At 34.1% G+C, this 24356-nt stretch overlaps 3 protein-coding genes across 7 annotated transcripts; 2 read left to right on the top strand and 1 right to left on the bottom strand.

The window, feature by feature from the left end:
* The first annotated feature begins 1729 nt into the window (after nt 1–1729).
* LOC108341836 (uncharacterized) lies at nt 1730–6036 on the top strand. 2 transcript variants are annotated; one of them, XR_008249854.1, is made up of 10 exons: nt 1730–1889; nt 2274–2499; nt 2777–2902; nt 2982–3137; nt 3796–3922; nt 4090–4131; nt 4570–4765; nt 4845–4887; nt 5104–5181; nt 5638–5699. XR_008249854.1 is itself a non-coding variant. In XM_052878954.1 (10 exons), the coding sequence occupies exons 1-10, from the start codon at nt 1813–1815 to the stop codon at nt 5702–5704; spliced, it is 1134 nt and encodes a 377-aa protein (XP_052734914.1). In that variant the 5' UTR covers nt 1730–1812; the 3' UTR covers nt 5705–6036. The 2 variants fall into 2 exon arrangements, 1 of the variants encoding a protein (XP_052734914.1); XM_052878954.1 differs by having other exon boundaries at nt 4570–4761; nt 5638–6036.
* A 1743-nt stretch (nt 6037–7779) lies between these two features.
* LOC108343089 (potassium transporter 7) lies at nt 7780–13564 on the top strand. The gene is made up of 10 exons (XM_017581143.2): nt 7780–8269; nt 8952–9180; nt 9262–9510; nt 9713–9763; nt 10088–10348; nt 10702–10754; nt 10847–10961; nt 11044–11298; nt 11863–12385; nt 12639–13564. The coding sequence occupies exons 1-10, from the start codon at nt 8018–8020 to the stop codon at nt 13171–13173; spliced, it is 2523 nt and encodes an 840-aa protein (XP_017436632.1). The 5' UTR covers nt 7780–8017; the 3' UTR covers nt 13174–13564.
* A 2696-nt stretch (nt 13565–16260) lies between these two features.
* Nucleotides 16261–23839, bottom strand: LOC108343194 (protein FLUORESCENT IN BLUE LIGHT, chloroplastic). Of its 4 annotated transcripts, none has more exons than XM_017581307.2 (8): nt 23556–23839; nt 23404–23457; nt 23095–23248; nt 20681–20790; nt 19674–19836; nt 19075–19423; nt 18610–18964; nt 16261–16434 (listed from the first exon to the last, which is right to left on the bottom strand). In XM_017581307.2, exons 1-7 carry the CDS (start codon nt 23775–23777, stop codon nt 18892–18894), a joined length of 1125 nt encoding a protein of 374 aa, XP_017436796.1. In that variant the 5' UTR covers nt 23778–23839; the 3' UTR covers nt 16261–16434; nt 18610–18891. The 4 variants fall into 4 exon arrangements, with proteins under 4 accessions (XP_017436796.1, XP_052734913.1, XP_017436795.1 ...); XM_052878953.1 differs by having other exon boundaries at nt 17891–18964; nt 19100–19423; nt 23556–23838; XM_017581306.2 differs by having other exon boundaries at nt 16261–16440; nt 19100–19423; nt 23556–23838.
* Between the last annotated feature and the right edge of the window lie 517 nt (nt 23840–24356).

Here is a 24356-nt window from a genome sequence, read left to right as displayed (position 1 = left end):
TGGGGGGTTTCTAGTTACTACACCACTCGGGTGCAAGGACGGTCCCAAGCTACATATTCATACAATCCGGTTGGTCAAGTAAAGTGGTCGGTCATTGCATGTATATTATGTTCGGTTTTTGTCTGGAATGTATGTTGATGATTTTATAAATGCTCGATTGAATATATGAATGTGTATTTGTTTATGTTATTATGTTTTCCGTTCGGTCGTCTTTTATTTTGCAATGATCATCTTTGGATGTGAGCAGAAGGTGATGCTTGGTCGTTGGAGCAGGCTTTGGAAGGCGATAACCCTGCAGCCTAGTTAGGACCGTTCGGTCATCAAACTTAGTATATCTTTTGTAAACCATTCAGTTTATATAGGGTGTTGTATAATCGTTCGGTTTGTTCATATGTTTTGTATCGAAACTATTTATTAGAAGCTTTTAACTTTATAGTTATTTTGGATAACTGTACTGTTAAAATACTTTAACAACTCATGGATAACTGGTCTACTATATTATTATAAGTGATTGATCTATAATTAGGGATGACAATTTTACCCGCGGGCACGGGTATCTGCGGATAAATCTACGGCGGGTAGTTACTATCCGCGGATAACGGGTAGCGGGTATTTTAATACCCGCTTCTAAACGGGTCGGGTACGGGTAGTATACTACCCGCCCCGCGGGTACCCGTTACCCGCAAAAAATTAAAAAAATTTAATAATTTATATATCTTTTAATTAAATTTAATTAAAAGTAAAATAAAATAAAATTTTATTAGGTTAAATTTAATTAAAATTAAAATTTAATTTATATTATATTATATTATATATTTTTTGTTAATTTTATTTAAATTTTATTTTAAAAATGTAGTAAATATTTTTTTTGCGGGTATCCGCAGGTATGCTCGAGTTCTAAAATACCCGCGGATATTTTTTAAACGGGTACCCGCGCGGGTAGCGAGTACAGTTTTATCCGACGGGTCGGGTTGCGGGTAGGCACTACCCATGCGCGACCCGCCCCGTTGCCATCCCTATCTATAATATAGTTATACTATATTTTGGGATGTTACATTTATCATGCAATAGAGTTTTGTTTTTTAAATTTAAGTTAGAGCTGTCAAAATGGGTCACAACCCGTGAGCCAACCCGGCTCATGCGGGTTGAACCCGTGGTGGACCGGGTTGGCCCACCAAACCCACTTACATAATTTTATTTTATTAAAATTTAATTTCAATTTTATAAAAAAATATTTATTATTTTGTTTTTGTTTAAAAAAGTTATTTAAGTTCCTTATTTTCAAAGTGAAATTTGTTTAGATTTGTATTATAAAAAGTTTGTAATTTTTTTAATTTAAAACAAATTGTAATTAAGTGAGCCAGTGAGTCAACCCGTTTACCCACCAACCCGTGGCAGTCGAGCCGGATTCGAATTTTATTTTGTCATTTTTTTAAAAATAACTACAAATAAATTGACAATATAACCTTGAAAAAGTATTTATTAATTAAAGTAATTTGTCAAACATAACTATAAATATTAACAAGTGTATTTAATTATTTTTTCGTTTTATATTTAATAAAAATAGGTTAATGGAACTTATTTTTTAAATAAAATATTAAAAAATTGTTATCATTTTTATTTATATATATATATATATATATTACTAGGAAATTTATAATGTTATTTTAATTAATTAATTAATTGTTAATTATCTAAAATGAACAGAGAGAGACAAGAAAAGGTTTAATTTAGAGAGGGGAAAAGCATTGTCTTGTCGTGCCTATGTGCAGAAGCTCAAAGCATTGAACTCATTCTCCTTGGGCAGCATCAATGGCGGCAGAATCATCTCGCAGAAACCCCAAACGTCCATTTGTGGAAGAAGATGATGAATTAAGCAAAAAACCACCGTAATTTCTTTTCCTTTATTCTCGCAAGTAAACCCTAATTCCGTTTGTTGTTATTCAGATAATTGCAGTAATAGGTAGACTTGATTATGGGGATTAGGTTATTATACATTGAATTCTGTGTTATTTTGATTTGGGGATTACTGTCATGTTGGTCACCTCCTGTCTAGTTCAAATATCTGGCATTTCTTAAAGAGAGTTTAAATTAAATTCATTGTGCTTGAATATGAATACTATGTATTAAGTTTCCGTTTTCTGTTCATTCACACCCCATTCGTGGTAATATGTTGTGTGTGTATGAGTCCCCTTGTTGGGGCTTTAACTTTAGAGGCTGTAATGATTGGCTTGTGGAACTGAATTTTGAGATTTTCTGTTGAATTTATACAGAGCAAAAAGGGTTAGGTTTCCAAAGGGCAAGAAAGTGAAGCCAGGAGATGAAGTTGTGGACAAAGGAAATGTCGAGGAGGGTGAAGTTGACTTAACGAATCCCCAAGTAGCTGCCAAAGCTGCCAAAGAGCGGGCAAATCTAAGAAATCAATTTACTGCTGAACTCTTTAGTGAGGACACTGGAGGTATCGGAATAGACTTATCAGTTGGTGAAGTGACATATGAGGTTTGTTTTGAAGTTTTCTTTAAGTTTTCAACCTGGACGAACTTTTTTATCTAAACTAAATCTTTACTCTTTCTATCAAGTGCTTTTTCATGGACACTAGTAGAGTAAATATTTTGCTTGTAAAGCTTATTTCATGTGGGCTTCTGTTCAAATGTATTATTGTAGTGTGATTTATTCCTAATTTGACATAATTTTTATAGTAAGTTTATTGGTGCAATGAGCTGTTACTGGATACGTAAAAGATAGGCAGGCAGTGATGTGTGATATCTTGTGGCAGGATAGCGAGAATTTTGTCGATGACGGGATTCAAATTGAGCCTTTCAACCTAGATAAAGAAAGGGAAGAAGGTTATTTTGATGCAGCAGGCAATTTTGTTGAATATGTAAGAGAGAATGAGATTAAGGTGAGGGATTTATGTTGTTTTCTTTCTTTATTTGTGATATTTCATTTGAATTCTGTTAATAAATTAGGGATCCTTGCAGGATGCATGGCTTGATAATATTGAATTTGATCCAAAATATTCTGCATTAAAATCTGTACCAACTAATGATGTGGATGAGGGCATGCCTGACCTTTCTTCTAAAGATATTGCCGTCATGAAGAGGCGGATTGCAAATGTTCTTGAACCTGGGGAAACGGTATGTATGTATTTTATCATTCTTAATTTTCTGATTTTTTATTTCTTTGTTCTACTGAAGTATCATTGTAAAATATTTATTTTCCAATTCACTCCAGAGTAGTTGTAGATCATCCATTTGTTTAGGCAATCATTGGTTTTTTATGTGGCCAAGGAGTTGTGGAATTTCTTGCTAAGGGTAGTTCATATCCTTAAAAAATATTATCCAGTTAAAAATATTTTACTCTCAAATCTGAACGTGTAAGGAATGTGTAATTTTGACATTGTGCTTTTCAAGTTGGAACAAATAAATACAGAAAATAAGAGAACCCGAATCTGCGGTTGACTCCATAGTTGCGTATGCAAATTTACTTTTAACTTGAGTTGAGTATGGCAACCCTAAACCGTTATCAGAGAAAGCCTGTTAATTGCCATTTTTTCAAAATAAAGGATTAATGGTGTTCATAAAGATAAAAATATAAGAAACAATATTTAAAGTTATATTTGGCTTGTATCTAACTGCAATTATTAATTTTATATCATGTTCATTTACATGTTCTCTTTATATCTTGTAAATCTTTATACTTGACTAGGCTGGAATTATATATCATATATCTACTTCGTTAAGAGTTTTTTGAGGTTCATTAGTTGGGCAGTATTAACCGATATTCTTCCAATAGGTTTTGCAAGCCTTGAGAAGGCTAAAAGGTAACAGTGACAGAAAGGCAAAAATGTCTGCTGAGACTAAGGTTGTATTTGACCAGCTAACCGAGGATGCTATGAAGTTGATGGAGAATGGTGAATACAGTTGAGTTAATCCCTCCGGGCTTTGTAGATATTATGCATTGTGTAAACATGTAATCATTTAGATAGTCTGATGAGAGTCTATGTCATGCGACTTGTTTTGATTCACTGTTTCTTTAGTTGCTATACCTACATTATGCTTAACTTTGGCTCCTTGACCTTTTTCGCAGATGTTTATCATGAAAAGCGAGAGGTTTTTGATCGTGAAGCGGGTTAGTGTTATACACTATGCTTTATTCTACTTATATTATGTTTTGTTGTTTCATTATGTTTACATTGTTAACAACATGATGTAATATGCTGTTTGATTTTCTAATTTATTTGATTTAACTACTTGGTTTTACTATTATAATACTGTTCAACTTATGTTGTTATTATGGTCATGATGCAAGATAGAACTTATTGTTCTATTATCAATATCATACATGGTGTTTGTTTATTCTTAGTGTTTGGAGAAACTATCTTTGGGCCTCCATATTAGTTAAGTGTTGGATTTTGGGGCAGGTTATTAATTGTCAATTTTTCCTTGGCTCTTCTTTCTTCTTTCTATGATGTTGTCGATATTTAGGTTTATGAGAAGGAGTGAAGGGTGTCTGTTTCGTGGTATTAACTGCTTAATGCTTATGCCTTCTACATTCTCCCCTTTTCAGAAGGATATGAGAAGTTAGCCCGGGCAAAAGAAGGCCCATCAAATCAACATTTGGCTAGTGGAGAAGCCTCTAGCACTGGTGAAGGTGATTATGATATGTTTGCTGACGAGGATGATAACAGTAAGCCATCTACAGATGAAAATAATACAGTTAGTCAATCTTCATTGGACGCCATAAATTCTGGCACTGAGGGTAGGTAAATTGGCCTCCAAAGTCTTTGTTACTGATTTTTATTTGATTAGTATTTACTTAACATTGTTCTACTTTTCTTTCAGGTGGAGCATTGCAAAATGATTATGTGTATGATGAATCTTCTGGGTATGGCTCTTCTCTTCCATGTAAATTTTGGGAAATAGTCTGATATACATGACATTATTTATCTTTGTTGTAAATTTCAAAACCAAAAAAAAAATCATTATGGTATTAAGGAGGTGGCAAAAGTTGAGGGTTTGTACCCACTTCTTCGTCTAATGAATTCTGTTACCAAAAAGAGCTGTTATAAGCTTGTTTTGACATCAATATTTGATGGTCCAGGTACTATTATAGCAGCAGTTTGGGCTATTATTATGATCCAAATACCGGGCTTTATTGCTCTGCAGCATCAGGACAATGGTACAGCACATTCCTTTATCATCTTTTCGTGTGGTTTGTCAATTTTTATGCTGACATCTTTTAGCCTTTGTTTACAGTAAGTGGTGCCAAACATAGATGTGGATTTGGATGTGTCTTTAGTTGTTTGTTAAAATTTATTCTTGATTTGTGATATTTTTTGTTGGAAACTATATCAAGAGATGTGATATGTGTACGTCAATTTATAGATCTTTGGTGGCATAAAAACATGCAGGGTGATTAGTTGTATAATTAACACCTTTGGCTGAGAGGAGGGAAATAATATTGTATGTTTGTTGGGAGAGGCAAAGAGAAGAAATGGTTTCAAAAAACGGTTGAACTTATTTTACTATTTCTTATTTATTTCTACTCATCTCTTATCCCATCTCTTATCTATGGTGGGAGATGCAAATCATGTTTCTAGCTGACTGGGGCCGCTCCTTTTTTATTTGAATTCAGGTACTCATTTAATGAGGAGACTAGCACCTATGAAGAAGTTGAGAAGGCTGCATCCAACGTGAACTGAGGGACTTGTCTCAAGGAACAATAGGCTAGTTATAGCATAGCCACAATCATTGTCTGCGAGTGGCTCATGTACAGACCGAAACACTCTTGAACTTTTTGTACGTTATGAGGGACTGCTACCACTGCTCAGAGTTGTGCTTTTATCTCTTATAAGGTTGTTGTTTTATATTAGCTATACTTTTTTGCTTAAAATTAACTTAGAATGATCCCTTGAAGTTAGAATCAATACAAGTTATACAATGTTAACCCTTATCAATTTGCGAGACATTCACTCATGCCCTCAAATTGCAAATCACTTTGCTTGTGCAATTAGATAATTATTATTTTTGACATCATTTTTTTGAAGTGGCGTCACAATAGCCCCTTGCCAATGCATTCTGTAAGTACTGGCCATTCTTTATTCGTGAAATATTAGTTTTACAATACCAGTGGTGTTCTGCAATGTTATGTTGCACTTTTTGTATTCTGTTGATTGTATTTCTCTTTTTTCTGCTGTTAATTGTAACAAAAAATGCAGAATCCACGCATATGACATCAAATCTGTTTGAAACTAAATATCATGTTCATCCTCAACTCAATTTTGTTTACCATGCCACAACCATATCAAGAATGATTAAAAATACATGCGAAATTTTTTTATAAAACTTTAAGAACGAAATGCCAATAAGCTGGCTATATATGAGGAAAGTATTATTCATGGTTGAGTTATTATATCTTACAAATGAAATATAAACGTAATTCTCGACCTATCAATTATTACTAGCATGAACCAACCAATTATAGTCATCGAACCAAAATGATTTCACCAGAATGATTAAATATTCTAAATTATTATACATTTCTTTCAATCCCCGAGACTGATGACAAAAAGTAAGAACTGGTTTCTCAAGCTTTATCCCAGGGATGAATATCCGTTAAACATGTAAGACGTTCATCTTCTTTTCTTTTTTTCTCTAAAAGACAACAATTTTTTGTGTATTTTTATAATATATATTTCCAATATTGTGATAAGATAATTCGAATTTTGTCGATCTTACGAAGCCCATATCCGTTATCATCTGGCGCACAATTAGTTTTGTTGCTTCCGTCGCATTCTCTGTAACGCTTTAAGACGGCGAAATCCGGAAAATCTGGTCCTTCTTAATGTGAGAATATTACAGCTTATATATATTAAGTAAATTTTCAAGCTTTTTTTTTATTACATATTTTTCACATTAGAGTCGTTACATATTCGTCATTTGATATAATAACAATTGAAAAGTCAAGTTCCTCACTTTTGCCCTTTTATTTTTAAAAGGCATTTCATTGAGTTAAGAAAAAAATAATACATAAATTACCATTAATTTTGACGTGAATGCAGTAACTTTTGGATGTAAAAGAACAAACTTATCAAGGATGTTTAAGAATTGAAGTGTGCTAACGTTTCACATTATAAGTTTTTGTCCATTGTAAACTTTGATGCTTTTATAACGGGATATGGGTAGTGAAAAAAAAATTATATATATATATATATATATATATATATATAAAATTATAGTTATATTTTTATTAATTCAAATTAATATAATAAATATGTAATAATTTTTTTAATCTCGTGGGTTTCACGTGTGCAAATACTAGGAATTAAACAAACTAGTCTCCCAAATCTAACTCAACTTCTTTCGGATGAGTCAAATGTGATAGAAACTAATTCCTTATTATAATATATTCCTTATTATAATAATACCTATAGTTGGAGTCGATGATACCCTATAATTTATGTGCACTCTTATTTATAAATTCTTACCAAGGTCAAATTTGTTTTAAATCAAATATACTTAAACTGTAATAAAAGTTATCTATGTCTAAATTTATTTGGATAGTGACAAAAACAATTCATGTAATTTTCTAACATGCAATTTTCCAATAAATTTTAGAAAAAAAATTAAAGTAGTTATAATACCTATATCTGAAGGTGTTATTACCCTTTTAAGTGGATATTTCCATTGGAATTGTTTGTGTAAACCATTAATAAAAATTCCTACTAATTTAAACAAATGAAAGTAATTAAATATGAGTTGAGAAATCCAAGCTGGGTAGTGTGGGACCCCATAGAAAAAGTTCAGTCAGATGCCGTTTTGCATTGGTATCACACTCTCTCACTCACGCGTGATCAGCACCACCACCTTGTGTTGTTGCGGGAAAGAATGGAATGGAAGCACCGTCCCTTCATACCGTTATGCTATGTCCAATTCATGCCAAAACCCTCTTCCTGAGATTCTCCCATTTCTCCATGTGAAACCCTAACCTCCATTTTCCGCATCCCGCTAACCACATGGCTGACGAGATCAATCGCGGAACGTCCGTGGACTCCACTGAATCACGCTGGGTTTTCCAGGACGACGACGATGACTCCGATTTAGAGAACTTCGACGCGGATTTGAGATTTGGACGCCAAGCTGCGGTCGTTGATTCCGACGAGGAAGAGGACAACGCGGAGCAGAGACTCATCCGCACTGGTCCTCGCATCGATTCATTCGACGTGGAGGCTCTTGAAGTTCCCGGTGCTCACAGAAGTGACTATGAGGTCTCTTTCCCTTTTCTGCTTTTCATTATTATCTTATGATAATTCAAAGGAATTGCAAGTTTTAAGTGCACGGTTATGTCGCTTGAAGTGATCATGCCAAGTTGAAATTTATAATGGATATATATTTATATCGACCTTAAATTTTCTCTGTCTCCCTGTGGGACCTTGTGAATTGTGATAGTTAATTTAGTGTTATGGCCTGCTCCACATATGGAAAAAAAGTGGAAGGAAATTAGATGTGGAATACATGATTCAACCTGCAGTCTGCATTCACGGAACACAACTGAATGTTTAACGTGGATGTTGAAAATTAAACAAAGTAGCTCCTGGAATCCCGATACAACCAAATTCTTGTGTGCATTGCAACCTCAATGACGATCTTACTATTTATAGCATTTAGTGTCTAGGGGATGCTTATATTTGTTGTTGTCCTTCTTCTTTTATAGGTATGGGTGTTTGTTTTTCTTGTTATGTTTATGGATTCTGTAAATTTTGGCTTAAGCTTTGGGTGTTGTTCCTTTTGTTTACTTTCCGGATTCTCGGAACTTTAGTCTGTGATTGACTGATGTATTCTACTTGTACACCGGCATGCGGTTCCATCCCTTAAAATGTCTTAGTATTCATCATGAGATTTTATATATTAGTAATTTTTGCTTTTTGTCTTCATTATATATCATTGCAGGACATCAGTGTGGGTAAGAAAATTGTATTAGCTATTCAGACGCTTGGTGTTGTCTTTGGTGACGTTGGAACAAGTCCCTTGTATACCTTCAGTGTTATGTTTAGAAAGGCCCCTATTAATGGAAATGAAGACATTCTTGGAGCTTTATCACTTGTCTTGTACACATTAATCTTGATTCCTTTATTGAAGTATGTCCTGGTGGTTCTGTGGGCCAATGATGATGGTGAAGGTATGTTAAAAGTAAATGTTCTAAACTAAAGCTTGTGGTACGAACATCCTCAAAATAATATTTGTTCTGGAACCATTGCAGGTGGTACGTTTGCCTTGTACTCGTTGATCTGTCGTCATGCTAAGGTTAGTCTTCTCCCTAATCAGTTACCATCAGATGCCCGTATATCAAGCTTTAGGCTTAAGGTGCCATCCCCTGAGCTTGAAAGGTCATTAAAAATCAAGGAAAGACTTGAGAATTCTCTGACTCTGAAGAAGATTCTACTAATATTAGTTCTTACTGGTACTTCCATGGTGATTGCTAATGGTGTTGTTACACCGGCAATGTCAGGTTTTTTTACTGTTCTTACTTCATTTTCCTGTAATTTCTTCAGACTTGCTTTGGTCACAATGTGTTCAGAATGATGTCAATACCATATATGCATTGATATAATGATATGTTGTTGCTAGTATTCATGACCAACTATTGTTTTCATTAACCTATCTATTGTTTAATTTACAATAATTTTCTTTCTATCTTTTCTTTGTTGCAGTACTGTCATCTGTTGGCGGTTTAAAAGTTGGGGTAGATGCTATCGAGAAAGGTATTACGTAACCTATTAATGAACTCTATTATATGTAACAGTTATTAATTACTTGATTGATAGTTGATGCCCATAGACATGACCGAAGATTTTCAGTTTAGACCTTTTATCTTTTTCTTCTTTGGCTGATCATGTAAGCTTAACATAATATCAGTAGTGCTATCTATCCACTTTGTTTGAGAGATTAGAAAGCATTTTTTCAAGTATGTAATTTTTTGTGGGATGTTTTGTTGAGTTGGGCATAATTTTAAGCTAATTTATGTCCTTTTGTTTTAGTCATTTGTATAGTTGCTTGAAACTTTTTTTTCATTCTCGTCTATGCAGATGAAGTGGTGATGATTTCAGTTACCTGCCTTATCATTTTGTTCAGTGTGCAAAAGTATGGAACAAGTAAAGTGGGACTTGCAGTAGGACCTGCTTTGTTCTTATGGTTTTGTTCTCTTGCCAGCATTGGGATATACAATCTTGTGAAGTATGACAATAGTGTCTTAAGGGCATTTAATCCTATTCATATCTACTATTTCTTCAAAAGGAACTCAACCAAAGCATGGTATTCTCTTGGGGGTTGCCTACTGAGTGCAACTGGTAAATACATACGCTCAAGATCTTGATACTACAAATGCAATAATACTGTAATTTTGTCTTGTCATGTATGTAAATTTGGTTCTACTGGTCTGTTTTATTTGTTTTAAGGACAATTTGTTGCCAGAAATTTTGATGATCAGTGCATGGGTTTTAGTGTTTTCTGCTACTATCTGAGGAGAAATAGTTCGAATTTTGAGGTTATTAATTAACTCATTCTATCACTGTAATCCCTTCCCGCCCATGGCAACTTAATATTTTAATGTGGTAAAATTACAATACAGATGAATCTTTTGCTGGCATATGCACAACCTATTCGACTGCAAACATATTTAATGACTGTTATCATGTTGCAGGTTCTGAGGCCATGTTTGCAGATCTTTGCCACTTTTCTGTCCGATCAGTTCAGGTAATAACTTTATTTGCTAGTCATGCTTCTTTTATTTGCTCTGTGTGTCGGCGAACTATTATGCTGGTGAAGCTGATGGTTCCAATTTGCAGCTTTCATTTGTCTTCCTTGTTTTGCCGTGCCTGCTATTGGGTTATTTGGGTCAAGCTGCATACCTTATGGAAAACCATGCTGATGCTGGTCAAGTCTTTTTTTCTTCTGTTCCGAGTAAGTGTTGATAATATTACTCCTTACACTGTTGGCTTTGTGTTTTACGTAATATTCAAGTAATGATATTCTCTGTCTGCAGGTGGTGCGTTCTGGCCAGTTTTCCTTATTGCCAACGTGGCTGCACTTATTGCTAGTCGGGCTATGACAACAGCAACATTTTCATGTATAAAGCAATCAACTGCACTTGGTTGTTTCCCTCGTCTTAAAATTATACATACTTCTCGGAAATTTATGGGCCAGATCTATATCCCTGTCATAAACTGGTTCCTCTTGGGGCTTTCCCTGGTGCTTGTCTGCACTATATCTAGCATTGATGAGATTGGAAATGCCTACGGTAATGAACTTATGCATTTTGTTTTAATTTTTGGTAAAACATCAGCCATTTTCAAGTAACAGTCACATTGTAACTTGGTGATAATTTTAATATCACAATTTGTTGGTATGAACTATCTCAATAGAATTGTTTGTATCAAGAGCTTATTTTTCTGTTATTATTTTGAAAGGCGATAAACTGTTTACCTAGTATTTATTTATTTTATATATAGTCCTTAATATTTCTTTTGGATGTTCTCAACTACAGTTGAGAATTAATTCAATACACAACTGGAGCCTTGGATAGGTGGGGGCAATTTTCTTAGAAAATCCACGATCCTATCTCTTGTCATTTTATTGCTCTTTAAATGGTGGCTTTGTTCACATATATATATATTTTTTAATTTGAGAAAAATCATTCGAGTTTATAAAAGTTTTGATCCTAATTGATAATAATTTGATTTTTCAAGCTAGATAGAGGGGTGTAGACTGGTGGAGAGTTTAGCTTTAAAGCACTGAACTTAGTTCATTGTTATTATATTATAGTAATGTGTTTGCATTGAGCTTGTTCCTTGTCCCCTTTCAGGCATTGCTGAGCTCGGGGTGATGATGATGACCACTATTTTAGTAACCCTTGTTATGCTACTTATATGGCAGTTACACATCATCATAGTGCTTAGTTTCGTGGTAGTCTTCTTGGGATTGGAATTAACTTTTTTTTCATCTGTCCTGTGGAGTGTGACAGATGGAAGCTGGATTATATTGGTCTTTGCCATAATCATGTTTCTTATAATGTATATATGGAATTATGGAAGCAATCTCAAGTATGAAACTGAAGTCAAGCGAAAGCTGTCAACAGATTTGATGAGAGAATTAGGTTGTAATCTTGGGACAATACGAGCTCCTGGGATTGGTTTGCTTTATAATGAGTTGGTCAAAGGAATACCAGCAATTTTTGGCCATTTTCTAACCACACTTCCTGCAATACACTCTATGATCATATTTGTGAGTATCAAGTATGTTCCTGTTCCTATGGTACCGCAAAGTGAAAGGTTTCTTTTTCGGCGAGTCTGCCCCAAAAGCTACCATATATTTCGTTGTATTGCCAGGTAACTAGCTTTATTATTTTACATTGGTGATTTGGGAGGCATTTTGATCTGTGGCGGATAATGGAGATGCTAACCTTTATATTAATTCAAAAGTGGTGGTCTAGGGGAAAGTCGAATGGATAGTGAAAATGAGGCCCTAGATATTACTTTTAAAAACACTTTCACTGAGCATCTTATCAAGGATACTTTGGTGAAATAATGTATTTTATCCTATTAATAAGAAATGTCTATTTGTCTGAGTGTTTGTCGACAGGTATGGTTACAAAGATGTTCGGAAAGAAAATCACCAGACTTTTGAGCAGCTGCTGATTGAGAGCCTAGAGAAGTTTATTCGTCGTGAGGCTCAGGAGAGGTCATTGGAGAGTGACGGGGATGACGATTCTGATTCAGAGGATGAGTACCCTCGTTCTAGGGTTCTCATAGGTCCCAATGGGAGTGTTTACTCACTTGGTGTTCCTCTTCTCGCTGATTATAAGGATACAAGCAACCCCGTTTTAGAAGCAAGCACGTCAGAGGTGATAAGCTCCGTATTTCCTGACCCCAGTGTGTGTGACGCCGAGCAGAGCCTTGAGAGCGAGTTATCTTTTATTCACAAGGCTAAAGAATGTGGTGTTGTTTATCTTCTGGGTCACGGGGATATAAGAGCAAGGAAGGACTCGTGGTTTATCAAGAAGTTAGTTATAAACTATTTTTATGCTTTTTTGAGAAAGAATTGCAGAAGGGGAATCACGACTTTAAGTGTACCACACTCAAATCTTATGCAAGTTAGCATGACTTACATGGTGTGAAAATCAATTTTGCAGCAGAAATAAAACAAATGGCAATATTCTTGAAGACTGCAGTTTGGTATTAGTGTAAGTGGGCTTCGGAAAGGTCTAAACTGTTGGAATTCTCAGTCTAAAATGTTGGTCTGAGGTTTGTTTTGGTTGTGGGTTCGCCATCTGCATGAGATTGGAAAAAAGGCTGATACCAAAAAGAAAATGTTATAAACTACACATCCCTTACACTTTTGTGAATGTGTCAAATTCCGCCCTAAATGCAAGAACCATGGACACAGTATTGTACAGTGACATTTCGTTGCTCTTTTTTTTTTCCTTTCTACAGCCTTCCCAACTCTGATAAACACAAATGAGATCATATTTATTTTTTTATTTGAAAATTTTATCATTAAGTGTCGTACCCTTTTTGGTATTTAATATACTAAATTCGCAATATAGAAGATATAAGCTTTACGAGTAGGAACTAAGACACTTGTGCACTTTCATCGCTAAAAGAAAGTAGTTATGTTCCTAAGTTTATCCTGATATGAAGTGTTTTTTATTAATAGAATTAGTGTATGGAACTCTTATAATTGATTGTGCGGGTGTTTTTTCTTTATTTTTTCAAATACTCCATTCTCACTCAGCCTAAATTAATATCATTAAATATAAATATAATTCATATACCTATTTTCATCAATAATTTACTTTCTTAAAAATCAATATAGATAAAAATAATAAAACAGAATTTATTATTCACAGTTATATTATTTCTTGACAAACTATTTGATGACATATCCCTAAAAAAATTAACTCTTGTGTTGGAATGGATAATCTTTCAAAGATGTTCTTACTCTTCAAGACAAATAAAAGCTTCAAAGATGTTCTTACTCTTCAAGACCTTGATCACTCATTTGATTTAAGTGTATCATTGTTGGGAGTTATATTCTTCGTAACATTTGTTCTAACTTGTGTTATAAAATGGGTATTTAACCTTGGTGGGAAAGCACACAAAACTCCAAAGAAGATAAGGAAGTTTGCCTTGTTTCATGTTGAAGATTTAAGGGCAAATCCTTTTCAAGAGGGAGGGAATGATGGAAAATTCCTTAGCCATGATCAAGCACTTTCAAGAGAGTTAAAGTCATTCCTGAAGATGATGTCAACTCTACCTTGTGGACCACCTTTGGAGCCATCATGAAGCATGGATTGAAGAGTAATGTAGGAATTTAGGTCATTGTATTAGGCCATGTAGTGTAGGTTTTTTTAAGGCTTGTATTAAAGCCTAAGTAGCATAGGATTTTCCTTAAAAGTTAGACATCCAAACCAAGTGAAAAGTGTGTGCCATGTGTCATGCTTCCATTGGAGAGGATTTACTTTTTAAAAGGTAGCCACATGGCACCTTAGGAGTGGAGAGTTTTTTTCTTTTAGTAGTGGCCACACGACACTCTAGGAATGGAGATGATTGTGTTTTGTGAGTGGCCACATGTCCTCCCATAATTGGAGAGGATTTGTGGACACTTGTCCACACCTTAGAAGGCCTCATTTTTGGCCAATGAGAGCAAAGGTGGAAGATCGTGCTTTTAGGGTTAGAAGGAGACACCCTTGGCCTATAAATAGAGGTGTCTTTATCCTTGTATTTCATCTTTGATGTTGAGTAATGTTATGCTACCAATTTTTGGCTATACTACTCATCTTAGATCAATACTAGAGCAACCCATGAGACTCCTCTAGTCACCTTCCTCCTTGAGTTGGACTAACCTCTCTTGGAGCCACCAAACACTACACCACCACCACCATATCTCCTAGAGGCTTTGAGCTTCTACACCATTCATACATTAACTCTTCATCCTTGGACCATTTACCACCACATTTCCGCACCATTCATCCAAGAAACACCCCTCCATACACATCTTCTAACTTTGGTCCAACCTAGCCAAGGAGATCATCATCACTATTAGTCTATGTAATAGTAGAAAATACTCGTATTTATAACTACCAATATAAGTGTTAATACAAATGAAAATACTCTGAACCGTAACTTCCAACATAAATGTTAAATAACCGTCAATATTAATAATCCAGATAATGTAAAAACATTATTTACAACCTGCAACACAATCGTCAATATAACGATAGTATAGAAAATATAGATGAATATTTGTTTCATCTATCTTTATAAATAAAATAGATATCCTATTTGGTGCTGTTTATAGGTAGGTTTACTGCCCGAGTTAATTGAGAGTGTAGTATAGATTGAAAATAAGAACAATGACATGTCACGTGATAAATCGTCATTCACTACATTGGGTGAAACAAAATTTGAAGGAGCCAAAACCAAACTGGGTAAAATTCGAAAGAAAATAAAGGAAAGAGATTCAAATTCTAATTTTAGAAGCCAGTTTCGTCTTTTTCTCCTTTATGTCAATATATATATATAAGATCATATTATAAACAAGTATCTCAATTTTATATTAACACAATACTTTTAATTCATATAATTTTATAGAATATTATTAGCAAAAGAAACTTTTCAAAATTAAAAACTCCTTGATTTTGATAATTCATTATTGTCTACATCCATGTAATTTTATGGAATGTTATCAACAAAAGAAAATTTTCAAAATTAATAACTCATTGATTGTGATATTTATAATCTTTTTAACTTTCAATCTTTAAGACACCAATGAATCAATTAAGTTTATTGAAAAATTAAAATGATTGTGTTTACTACTTCTAACACGAAAAGTTTGGCGAGTTTTGTTTTTTTGGTACTTTCCACTCTTTTCAACATGTGGCCATAGATAGTATATGTGACCCACGAGAATAAATAGAAATTGTGTTTCATGACTCGAGACTGCAAAGTTGATTGTTCCTTCTATTATTCATCCAGTGTACCGATACTCTATGCTTTTAATCATCAACTGTGCTATGATATGAAAATCTTCCCATTGTGTTCTTTATTGTCAAGATGTAGATTAGCATTTGTCAAAAAAAGCTGCAAGTATCATACACAAATCCCAAACAACATAGCAAAAAGTGAAATTCTGGATAACTACAGGATTACTAATTATAGATTTGTGCATTGACAAATCTACCACATACCGGGCATCATCGCTATTGACAATAAGGCAACATACATTCTTATTATAAACCTGTCTTGTATATCTGAGAACCGAGGATATAAGATTTGATAAAAGCCTAGTTTGTTAAAAGAGACATCATTGAGTCCATGTACCACTCTTCTGCATTTGTATCTGAAGAAATAACTGCTTCAGTTGCTATCTTCTTTATCTGCCACTTAGTCCACCATGGATTTAGTAAATAAAATTATAGTAGTATAGTATTCAAAATGCATAATGATTGCCAAGCAAAGAACATGCACACTAAGGGGAGTAAATGCCCATCATCATATTTCAGATTTAAGTGCACATATATTACCATTAGAAGGTAGGTATAAGTATTTGCAGCAGCATAGCTATTAGTTAACAATACTAGATATGCAAAGTTAGTTTTAAGTCAAATATATAGAAACTCTTAATTCTAAAACTGTCTTCTAACAAGCACGCAAACCAACACTACATGAAAAATCAATATTTGGTTTCTTCAGTGAGTAAATTTAGTGACATTATTTCATGGAAGTCAATCCATCTAACGCATGAGTTAGCTCACCATGAATTGAGTTAAAAGTGACTTACCTCAACTCTACTCACTTTTTAATTAGTCAAAAATTTTGTAATACCGATCAACCAATTACACATTAGTCGGTTAGGTAGGATAACTCACTTAAGCATGCTTCGTTTTTCCATCTTGTTTTACATATTTAGTAAAGTATAATTAAAGTGAATTGTTAAGAAGTGGACTTTAAGACTAACTCAACCTCACAAATCAATTTGTAAGGTGATGTTTAAACTCACTTATACATTGTGAATTGACTTTCTCTCTAGTTGATATAGAACTTCCAACACACCTCGCATACAAAAATATATACATCTCGAGCATAGGATAAGACATTCATGGGTGGTATGATAGCGGGTGAAACAATAGACCCAAGAAACAACAAATTTTGTTAGGGTGCTCTAACTCAGGACTCTGATACCATGTTAAGAAGTGGACTTTAAGCCTAACTCAACCCCATAAAATCGGCTTGTAAGGTGAGGTTTGCACCCACTTATATATTATAAATTCACCTTATCTCGAGTCAATGTGGGATCTGTAACACCCCGCCGAGGTATATACATCTCAAACCTGGGACCAGACAATAATAGGTGGTCTAATAGCAGCCTGATAGTGGGTGACACGATAGGCCTAACAAATAACAAATTTTGCTAGAATAGGTTTTAACTCATGACTTTGATACTATGTATTAGAAATAGATTTTAAGCATAACTTAACTCCTACAAAATCAGCTCATAAGATGAGATTTACACCCATGAATTGACCTTATCTTTAGTCGATATGGAACTTCCTTATTAGATTGACTCTAACTCACATATTGATAGCAATACAATCAAAGTCTTAACCTATTTCACCAAACATTTTTATAAAGATAGTAAGTGAAAATCAAAATGTCAACCACTATAATTAGATAGACAAATAAATCAAGTACTCAAACTATCAAACATTATTGAATAGCATTATAGTATTCAAAAAGATCATATTATCAATCTATATAATTAGAAGTAGTAAACAACTATGACAAAAAAAAAGTGATAAAGGATTATTTTTGGTGGGTTACGGATCAACTCACCTTCAATCCAATTCTACCCAACTCAAAACTGATGAGTTCAGTTTGACCTACATTTAAAAAACTAGATTTTTTTTCCAACCCGAGCAGATAAATCAAACATTCAAATTATTCAAACATTATTTAATAGCATTATAATATTCAAAAAGATCATAATACCAACCTATATAATTAGAAGTAGTAAACAATTATAAAAAAAAATGTGACAAAAAATAATAAAAGATTATTGTTGGTGGGTTACGGATCAACTTACCTTCTACTCAGCTCGAAACTGACAGGTTCAGTTTGACCTACATTTGAAAAACTATATTTTTTTTCCAATCCAACCCTCAAACTTGTAAGTGAAGTTAGGTTGGCTCACTAATTTGAACCTACTTTGACACTTCTATCCATGAACTACTGTATAAGTATATTACCGAGAGATTAATCCATTGATAAATACGAGGAAAAACTTGAAAAATTATCTAAAAAATTCATATAATTGACTAGCAATACAAAAATATCCCTATGTAATATGCAATCAATTATATACCTGGTATATAAATCATATAACATGCATTAAATACAAATTCAATTCAACTCAAGAACACCTAAAGATAATATATTAAGTATTCAAACAATATCCTTGAAATTATAAAACTATCTACTAACATTAAGTTCAAGTGATATCCATAACAAAATAAAAATGCAAATAAGAACAATCTAATCTAATATAATCTCACCTTAAGGACTAATATTTCAATCTCGGAAACATGATGTATCCTTTTTACCGAAGCCTCAAAAAGTCCATTTAAGCATTTTCGATCAAAAAAATAATCACTTCATATAGGGTGGATTAGAAAGAAAAAAGAAAATCCACATGAAACATGTCATGTTAGTCCTTTTCTAGTCTTGCAATATATTTGTCATAGAATTGGCCTGCTTTCTCAAGCTCTCCAAGCTCAGTGTAACAATCAGCAATTGCCCCAAACGCCTCTGTATTGCCTGAGTCCTCCCCTTCTCGTTCAGAGATGGCCAAAACCATGGAATGATATTTTATAGCATCTCGATATTTTCCCTGTCTCTGCAATGAGGCTCCTGTAATGCAATATTTCAATTGTATTCATGGAGCACCTTGTAAAATCCTTCATCCATTTAACACACGCACACAGTAAACAAAGTGATAACGTGGAATCCCCCTGACTCACAAGCAAGATAGGAAAGATAACAAACCTAGACCTCTGGCAGCCTTTTTTTCTTCGATAGGATCCTTTAGGTTCTGGGCAAGCTCAAGTGCATTCTTAAACTCTATGAATGCTTTATCCAACTGTTGATTCCTTAGAAAGTTCTTTCCATTTTTCAACTTAGAAATTAGTTCTTGCTTCTTTGGGTCAACAATAATTTCATTATCAGGTATCCTACCACCACCAATGGGAGCATAACTCAAGCTAGGAGCATAAGACTCGATTTTGGCTTGCTTCCTTAATGCTGCATTGATTTGGATTAATTGCTCGTTTACCCGTTGTAATTCATTTCTTCTTTGCCGAGCAAGCAACCCTAAAGACAAGTAAAAATTGAGCTTTCATGATGTACTCATGCCTCACATAGCTAAGCCTCTTAACTTTCAAATGAGTCTCATGCATTTAAAGATTTGTAGTTGCATACAAAACTTATTTTAGTATGCAACAAACGAAAATCATTTCCGCAAACACCTTGCAACTAAATGAAGTTCCACTTTCGAAGTCCTTGGAATAGAAAACACATATCACAAGCTAGTATAATGTACAAACGAATCTTGCTACCTTACCTCCAACTGTGGCTCCAATGAGGGCTACCGCTAGCAATATAGGCATATTGAAAAAAGAGTTATCAGCCTCACAAGTTTCAGCCAAAGCTGTATTAGGCATAGAGAACATCAAAATATTGCTTGCTACAACTATTAGTGATGGGAACCTTTGGTGCATGTCTTCCTAGCAAGGCAAACGATTTTACTCAAAGGTCAATAGAGAACAATGCCACAAGAGAGTAGAAATTGGAAGCTGACAGGATGTAGAGAAACAATAAGCATAATCCTACAAAAGTGACCGAAAAAGAGAGACTCTGTACAAAACAATATCCATGGTTGTAAATTGTTCCAATAACGTCATTTTAAATAGAAGATCATAAATTTTAACCTTCACTATTTAACAATCCGACATTATTTTAAAACTAGGGTAAATAGTCAATTCAATACAAGCATTGACATATTTCGTTCTTAATAAAATAGAAAAGAATTATAATCTCAGTACAAAAACTTAATTTCGTTAATTTTGTTTGAACTTCATTAAAGGTTAAGGTAATTGAACATGTGCTTCGTCTTTAGCAATTGTTATGTGTGTTTATTAAAGCAAAAATTAATGTTGATATGCAACTAACTTTGAAAAAGAAGCACAAAGGATTTTAAATTTACAAAACAAAAAGCAAAGGTACCTTCAAGGTTAATTGCATATTAACGTTAACCTTTTCTTTTATAAACACTGGTGACAATTATTAAAGACCGACCATGTGTTCAATTACCTTAACCATTAAGGGAATTCAAACAAAATTAAAGTTTTGAACTAAAACTGTAATTTTTTACTTATTGTACTAAAAACGAAATAAGTCAATACTTATTATATTGAACTGACTATTTCCCCTTAAAACTTCTATATTTGACGATTAATGTCCATGGTATTGTGCAGAAACACAATTATAGTTAAAACTAACATTAAGAAAAACTTGGATAAAATGATTCAAATTACATAGCAACAAGAATATCATTAATCACCACCATACCTTATACTTTGAGTAGTGCAACAAAGTTGAAACCTTTGAAGACCCATCAAGTGTATATTCAAAGCGTGGAATAATCTTGTCCAATTTTAACGAAAGACAAGCCAATTTTCCTGAATCATTAAGAAAGGTTCAACTTTCCCACAAAATTCCCAAAAACAAACACAAAAAAAGGGTGTTTTCAAAGCTCAAACAAGACAAAATTTACAAATTTGAAATAATTTGAAGATTGAATGCAAAAAATAACTGACCCAAAAGTAAAAGTTTGGGGTTGTTAGCATAGAATTGTGGTTGTGAAAAGCAAGGGTGAGAAAAATGGCAAGAGCAACACCACAGTGGCTTCAATTCTCCTTCAATCTACCTTTCCAACCTACTCCCCTCTCGTCCTCAACCACCATGCTTTCGCTCTCTACAATGACATTGCAATTCCTTCACCCTAGTGGTTGTGCCTCAACCACCAGAAGTAGGGGGACATCTTCAACGTCTTCATGCACCCTATCTCTTACATAGCCACAATAATCAAAGTATAATGATCGATGGCCTCTAGTCCCTATTTGTTGCCAATGTGCCTTGCTCCATATCCTTGTCATCCATGTCAAGCTTGAGTTGGACAATGTTACACGCATGCCATTGAAGATGTTCCAAGTTTTGAGAATTGACAAAGTTCAAAGTCTTCATCGATGACACTAGAGTTTACCTCACTACCAAGAGGATTGAGAAGCTTGTGCTCTAGGATAGATGTACTACCAAAGGGGGTAAGTGGCAATGGATGGAGTTAGTTAGGGAACAAGAAGCTAAGGTCCCTGAATTAGGGATTTGATTTCTCAATTTAGGTGAGAGACCAGCAGATGAGGACATATTAAGAGATTTGATTTAGCGAATTAGGAGACGAAGAAGCTATTGAAGATGTATCAAGGGATTTGATTTAGGGATTTACCAGAGGAGAAGAGGTTGGAGGTACTGAAGAAAAAACATACAAATTTTTGGTACCAAATAGCGTTGGACGGCAAATAGGGATTGTTGGTCAATGGAGTAAAAAGAGGTCAAATACGTGAGTGTTCTGAAGAGGGCAATAAATGGATTTTCAAATTTTGGTCAATTTAATTTTTTTGTCTTAATATTACTAACAAATAGGATAATGTTACCCACAAATTTCTTTTCCATGACTTCCATCTTGAGTAACATTCCCTCCTAAGCACATTTTTAATGCATTGCTTTTTTCTATAGAATTAACATTACTGACAAACATATCCATTAGTAATATGAATTTACATACAAATCCCATACCATGGGTAACTATATGTAGGAAAATCAGCTTATCAAAGTACACAATTTTAGGAAGAATAGGCAAGGAGGTAAAAGCAACTAACATGGAAGGATTATCAAATTCTCAATTATTCATTTTATAAATATCAATAAAGGAAATGTATTGAGTGATAAACTCAGGAGTAAAGAATGTGTACGCATTGTACATGAAAAGGAAAATATGCATGCATCTCTCTTGCACCTTCCCAACATTCTTCATTTGGTTGTTGGTGGGCGGTAGGGTGTTGAGTTTAACACCACTATGTTGAATTGAATGTGCTTTCATGGGAGAATTTTAGTATAATTCTAATATTAGGTATGGTTTCTGTTGGAAGTCCCACATTGACTAGAGATAAGGTCAATTTATAATATATAAGTGAGTGCAAATCTCACCTTACAAGTCGGTTTAATGGGGTTGAGTTAGGCGTAAAGTGCACTACTTAATATGGTATGAGAGACAGTTAGAGTCTATCCTATCGATATTTGTTGTTTATTGAGCATATTGTTCCACCCGATATCGGGCTGTTATCAGACCACCCATTAATGTCTAGTCTCATGCTCGAGATGTATATACCTCAACGTGACATGAGTGCAAATCTCACCTTACAAACCAGTTTTGTGGGATTGAGTTAGGCTTTAAGTTCACTTCTTAACCTGGTATCAAAGTCAAGTTAGAGCATATCCTAAAACCAACTTATAATATATAAGTGGGTGCAAACCTCACCTTATAAGCCGGTTTTGGAGATTGAGTTAGGCTTAAAGTCCACTACTTAACCGTTTCAAAAAATTTCATTGGTATACATGCATGTGATGTCTATAAGGGTTATTATACTTGTATACCGAATGGATTTCTCATTTTTCATTTCATTTTCTATCACATTTTTGTCCATATGTGGATCTGTTATCTCTCTTACTTGATTTTCTTTTTTCGCTCTCTCGTTTCTGCTTAAAGATTAGGATGTACCTTTCCTCTCTATAGACTCTAGCATCACCACGTTAGATATTACCTTTTTTCTGTATTGTATAAAAATTCATAAAAACAATACAGTGATGTTTGCAACATTGAGCCCCATAATGAAAACAAATAGAAACAACAACATAATAAACCACACCTTGAAGGGTAGATGTAAAACCACAGGTAGTTAAATGCTGTGCAAGTTCCTCCCCTAATCGCTTTAGATAATTTGGTGCCGGTTTTTCTTCAGGTGCAGGCGAAACAATTGCTATCTCTGATGCCAAATTTACCCGAGCAGACAACACATGAGGCTGTCCACTCCATTAATCATTAAACACAAACAAAAGCATGATAAGAACATAAACTTGTTACATTCCAAGCTATAACATAGCACGTTGTTTAGTTATTGAAACACATGGAAAAATTGAACTGGAACAACATAAGTACTGCTATTACTATCACTCACTCGGCTTTCTAAAAGCTTTTTGACGCTATTAGCGCATCCTTCGCACATCATTCCCTGGAAAGAGAGAGAAGTGGATTTGAAATTCTACATTTGATTCCGTTTGAGAAAATTTAAAAAAAAAAATGAAGCAAGGAGGTCGAAGTCGAACAAACCCCAACGTGAAGGGTGATGACAGCGTCGTCCGCGGCGGAAGAGCACCGGAACAGCGTAGCGGAGTTGAGGCGGCGATTTACCGGTCTAACTCTGACTCGACCTCTGACCAAAGGACGGTGGTGCTTCGGAGGTTTGGAAAATGCCATATGCGGCACCGTCACACACGACGGGGATTCCATTGCGAACGGAATGAGGATCGGAAATGAAAGAGACGAAGCCATAGGCACCTCACAACTGTAGAGCCAAATTACTCATCTCTTTCTGATAGCTTGTTTTAAAGTATGATTTTTATCCCTTCTCATAATAAAGATAAAAATTGCTACTTTCCTGAGAATAATAGCAGAATTTTACAACCTAATAAAAGACACATTCCTACCTAGTTTTTTATTTTTGAAAATACAAAAAATTAAAGTCTACTTGTGTTATTGCTATTATTTACATTGAAAAAAATAATAATATCTGCTACAATTTTAAAAATATATGTTATTGTTTTACAACTCAAAAAATATTTAGCGTTTAATTGAATTTTCATAGCTTGAGCTTTTATAATTTTATAAGAAATATGATTTAAACTTAAAGTCACAACTTATACCATGAATGTAATCACTTGAATAATCAATTAAATACTTAAATGAAAGTTTGAGCATCATTCGGTATATTAATATGAAGTTCAAGCACATATATTAAAAAAAGGAAAGAAAATTACTCAAAAAAATCTCCAACTAAAAATTCAACAAATATTATCAATTTAAAAAAATGTTAATTTCTAATTGCAACATTTCTTTTACCAGCAAATCAAT

This window comes from Vigna angularis, chromosome 6, assembly GCF_016808095.1.
Source record: "Vigna angularis cultivar LongXiaoDou No.4 chromosome 6, ASM1680809v1, whole genome shotgun sequence".
Classification (NCBI taxonomy): domain Eukaryota; kingdom Viridiplantae; phylum Streptophyta; class Magnoliopsida; order Fabales; family Fabaceae; genus Vigna; species Vigna angularis.
The sequence above is the reverse complement of the archived record's forward strand: the minus strand, read 5'-3'. Positions and strand labels throughout refer to the sequence as shown.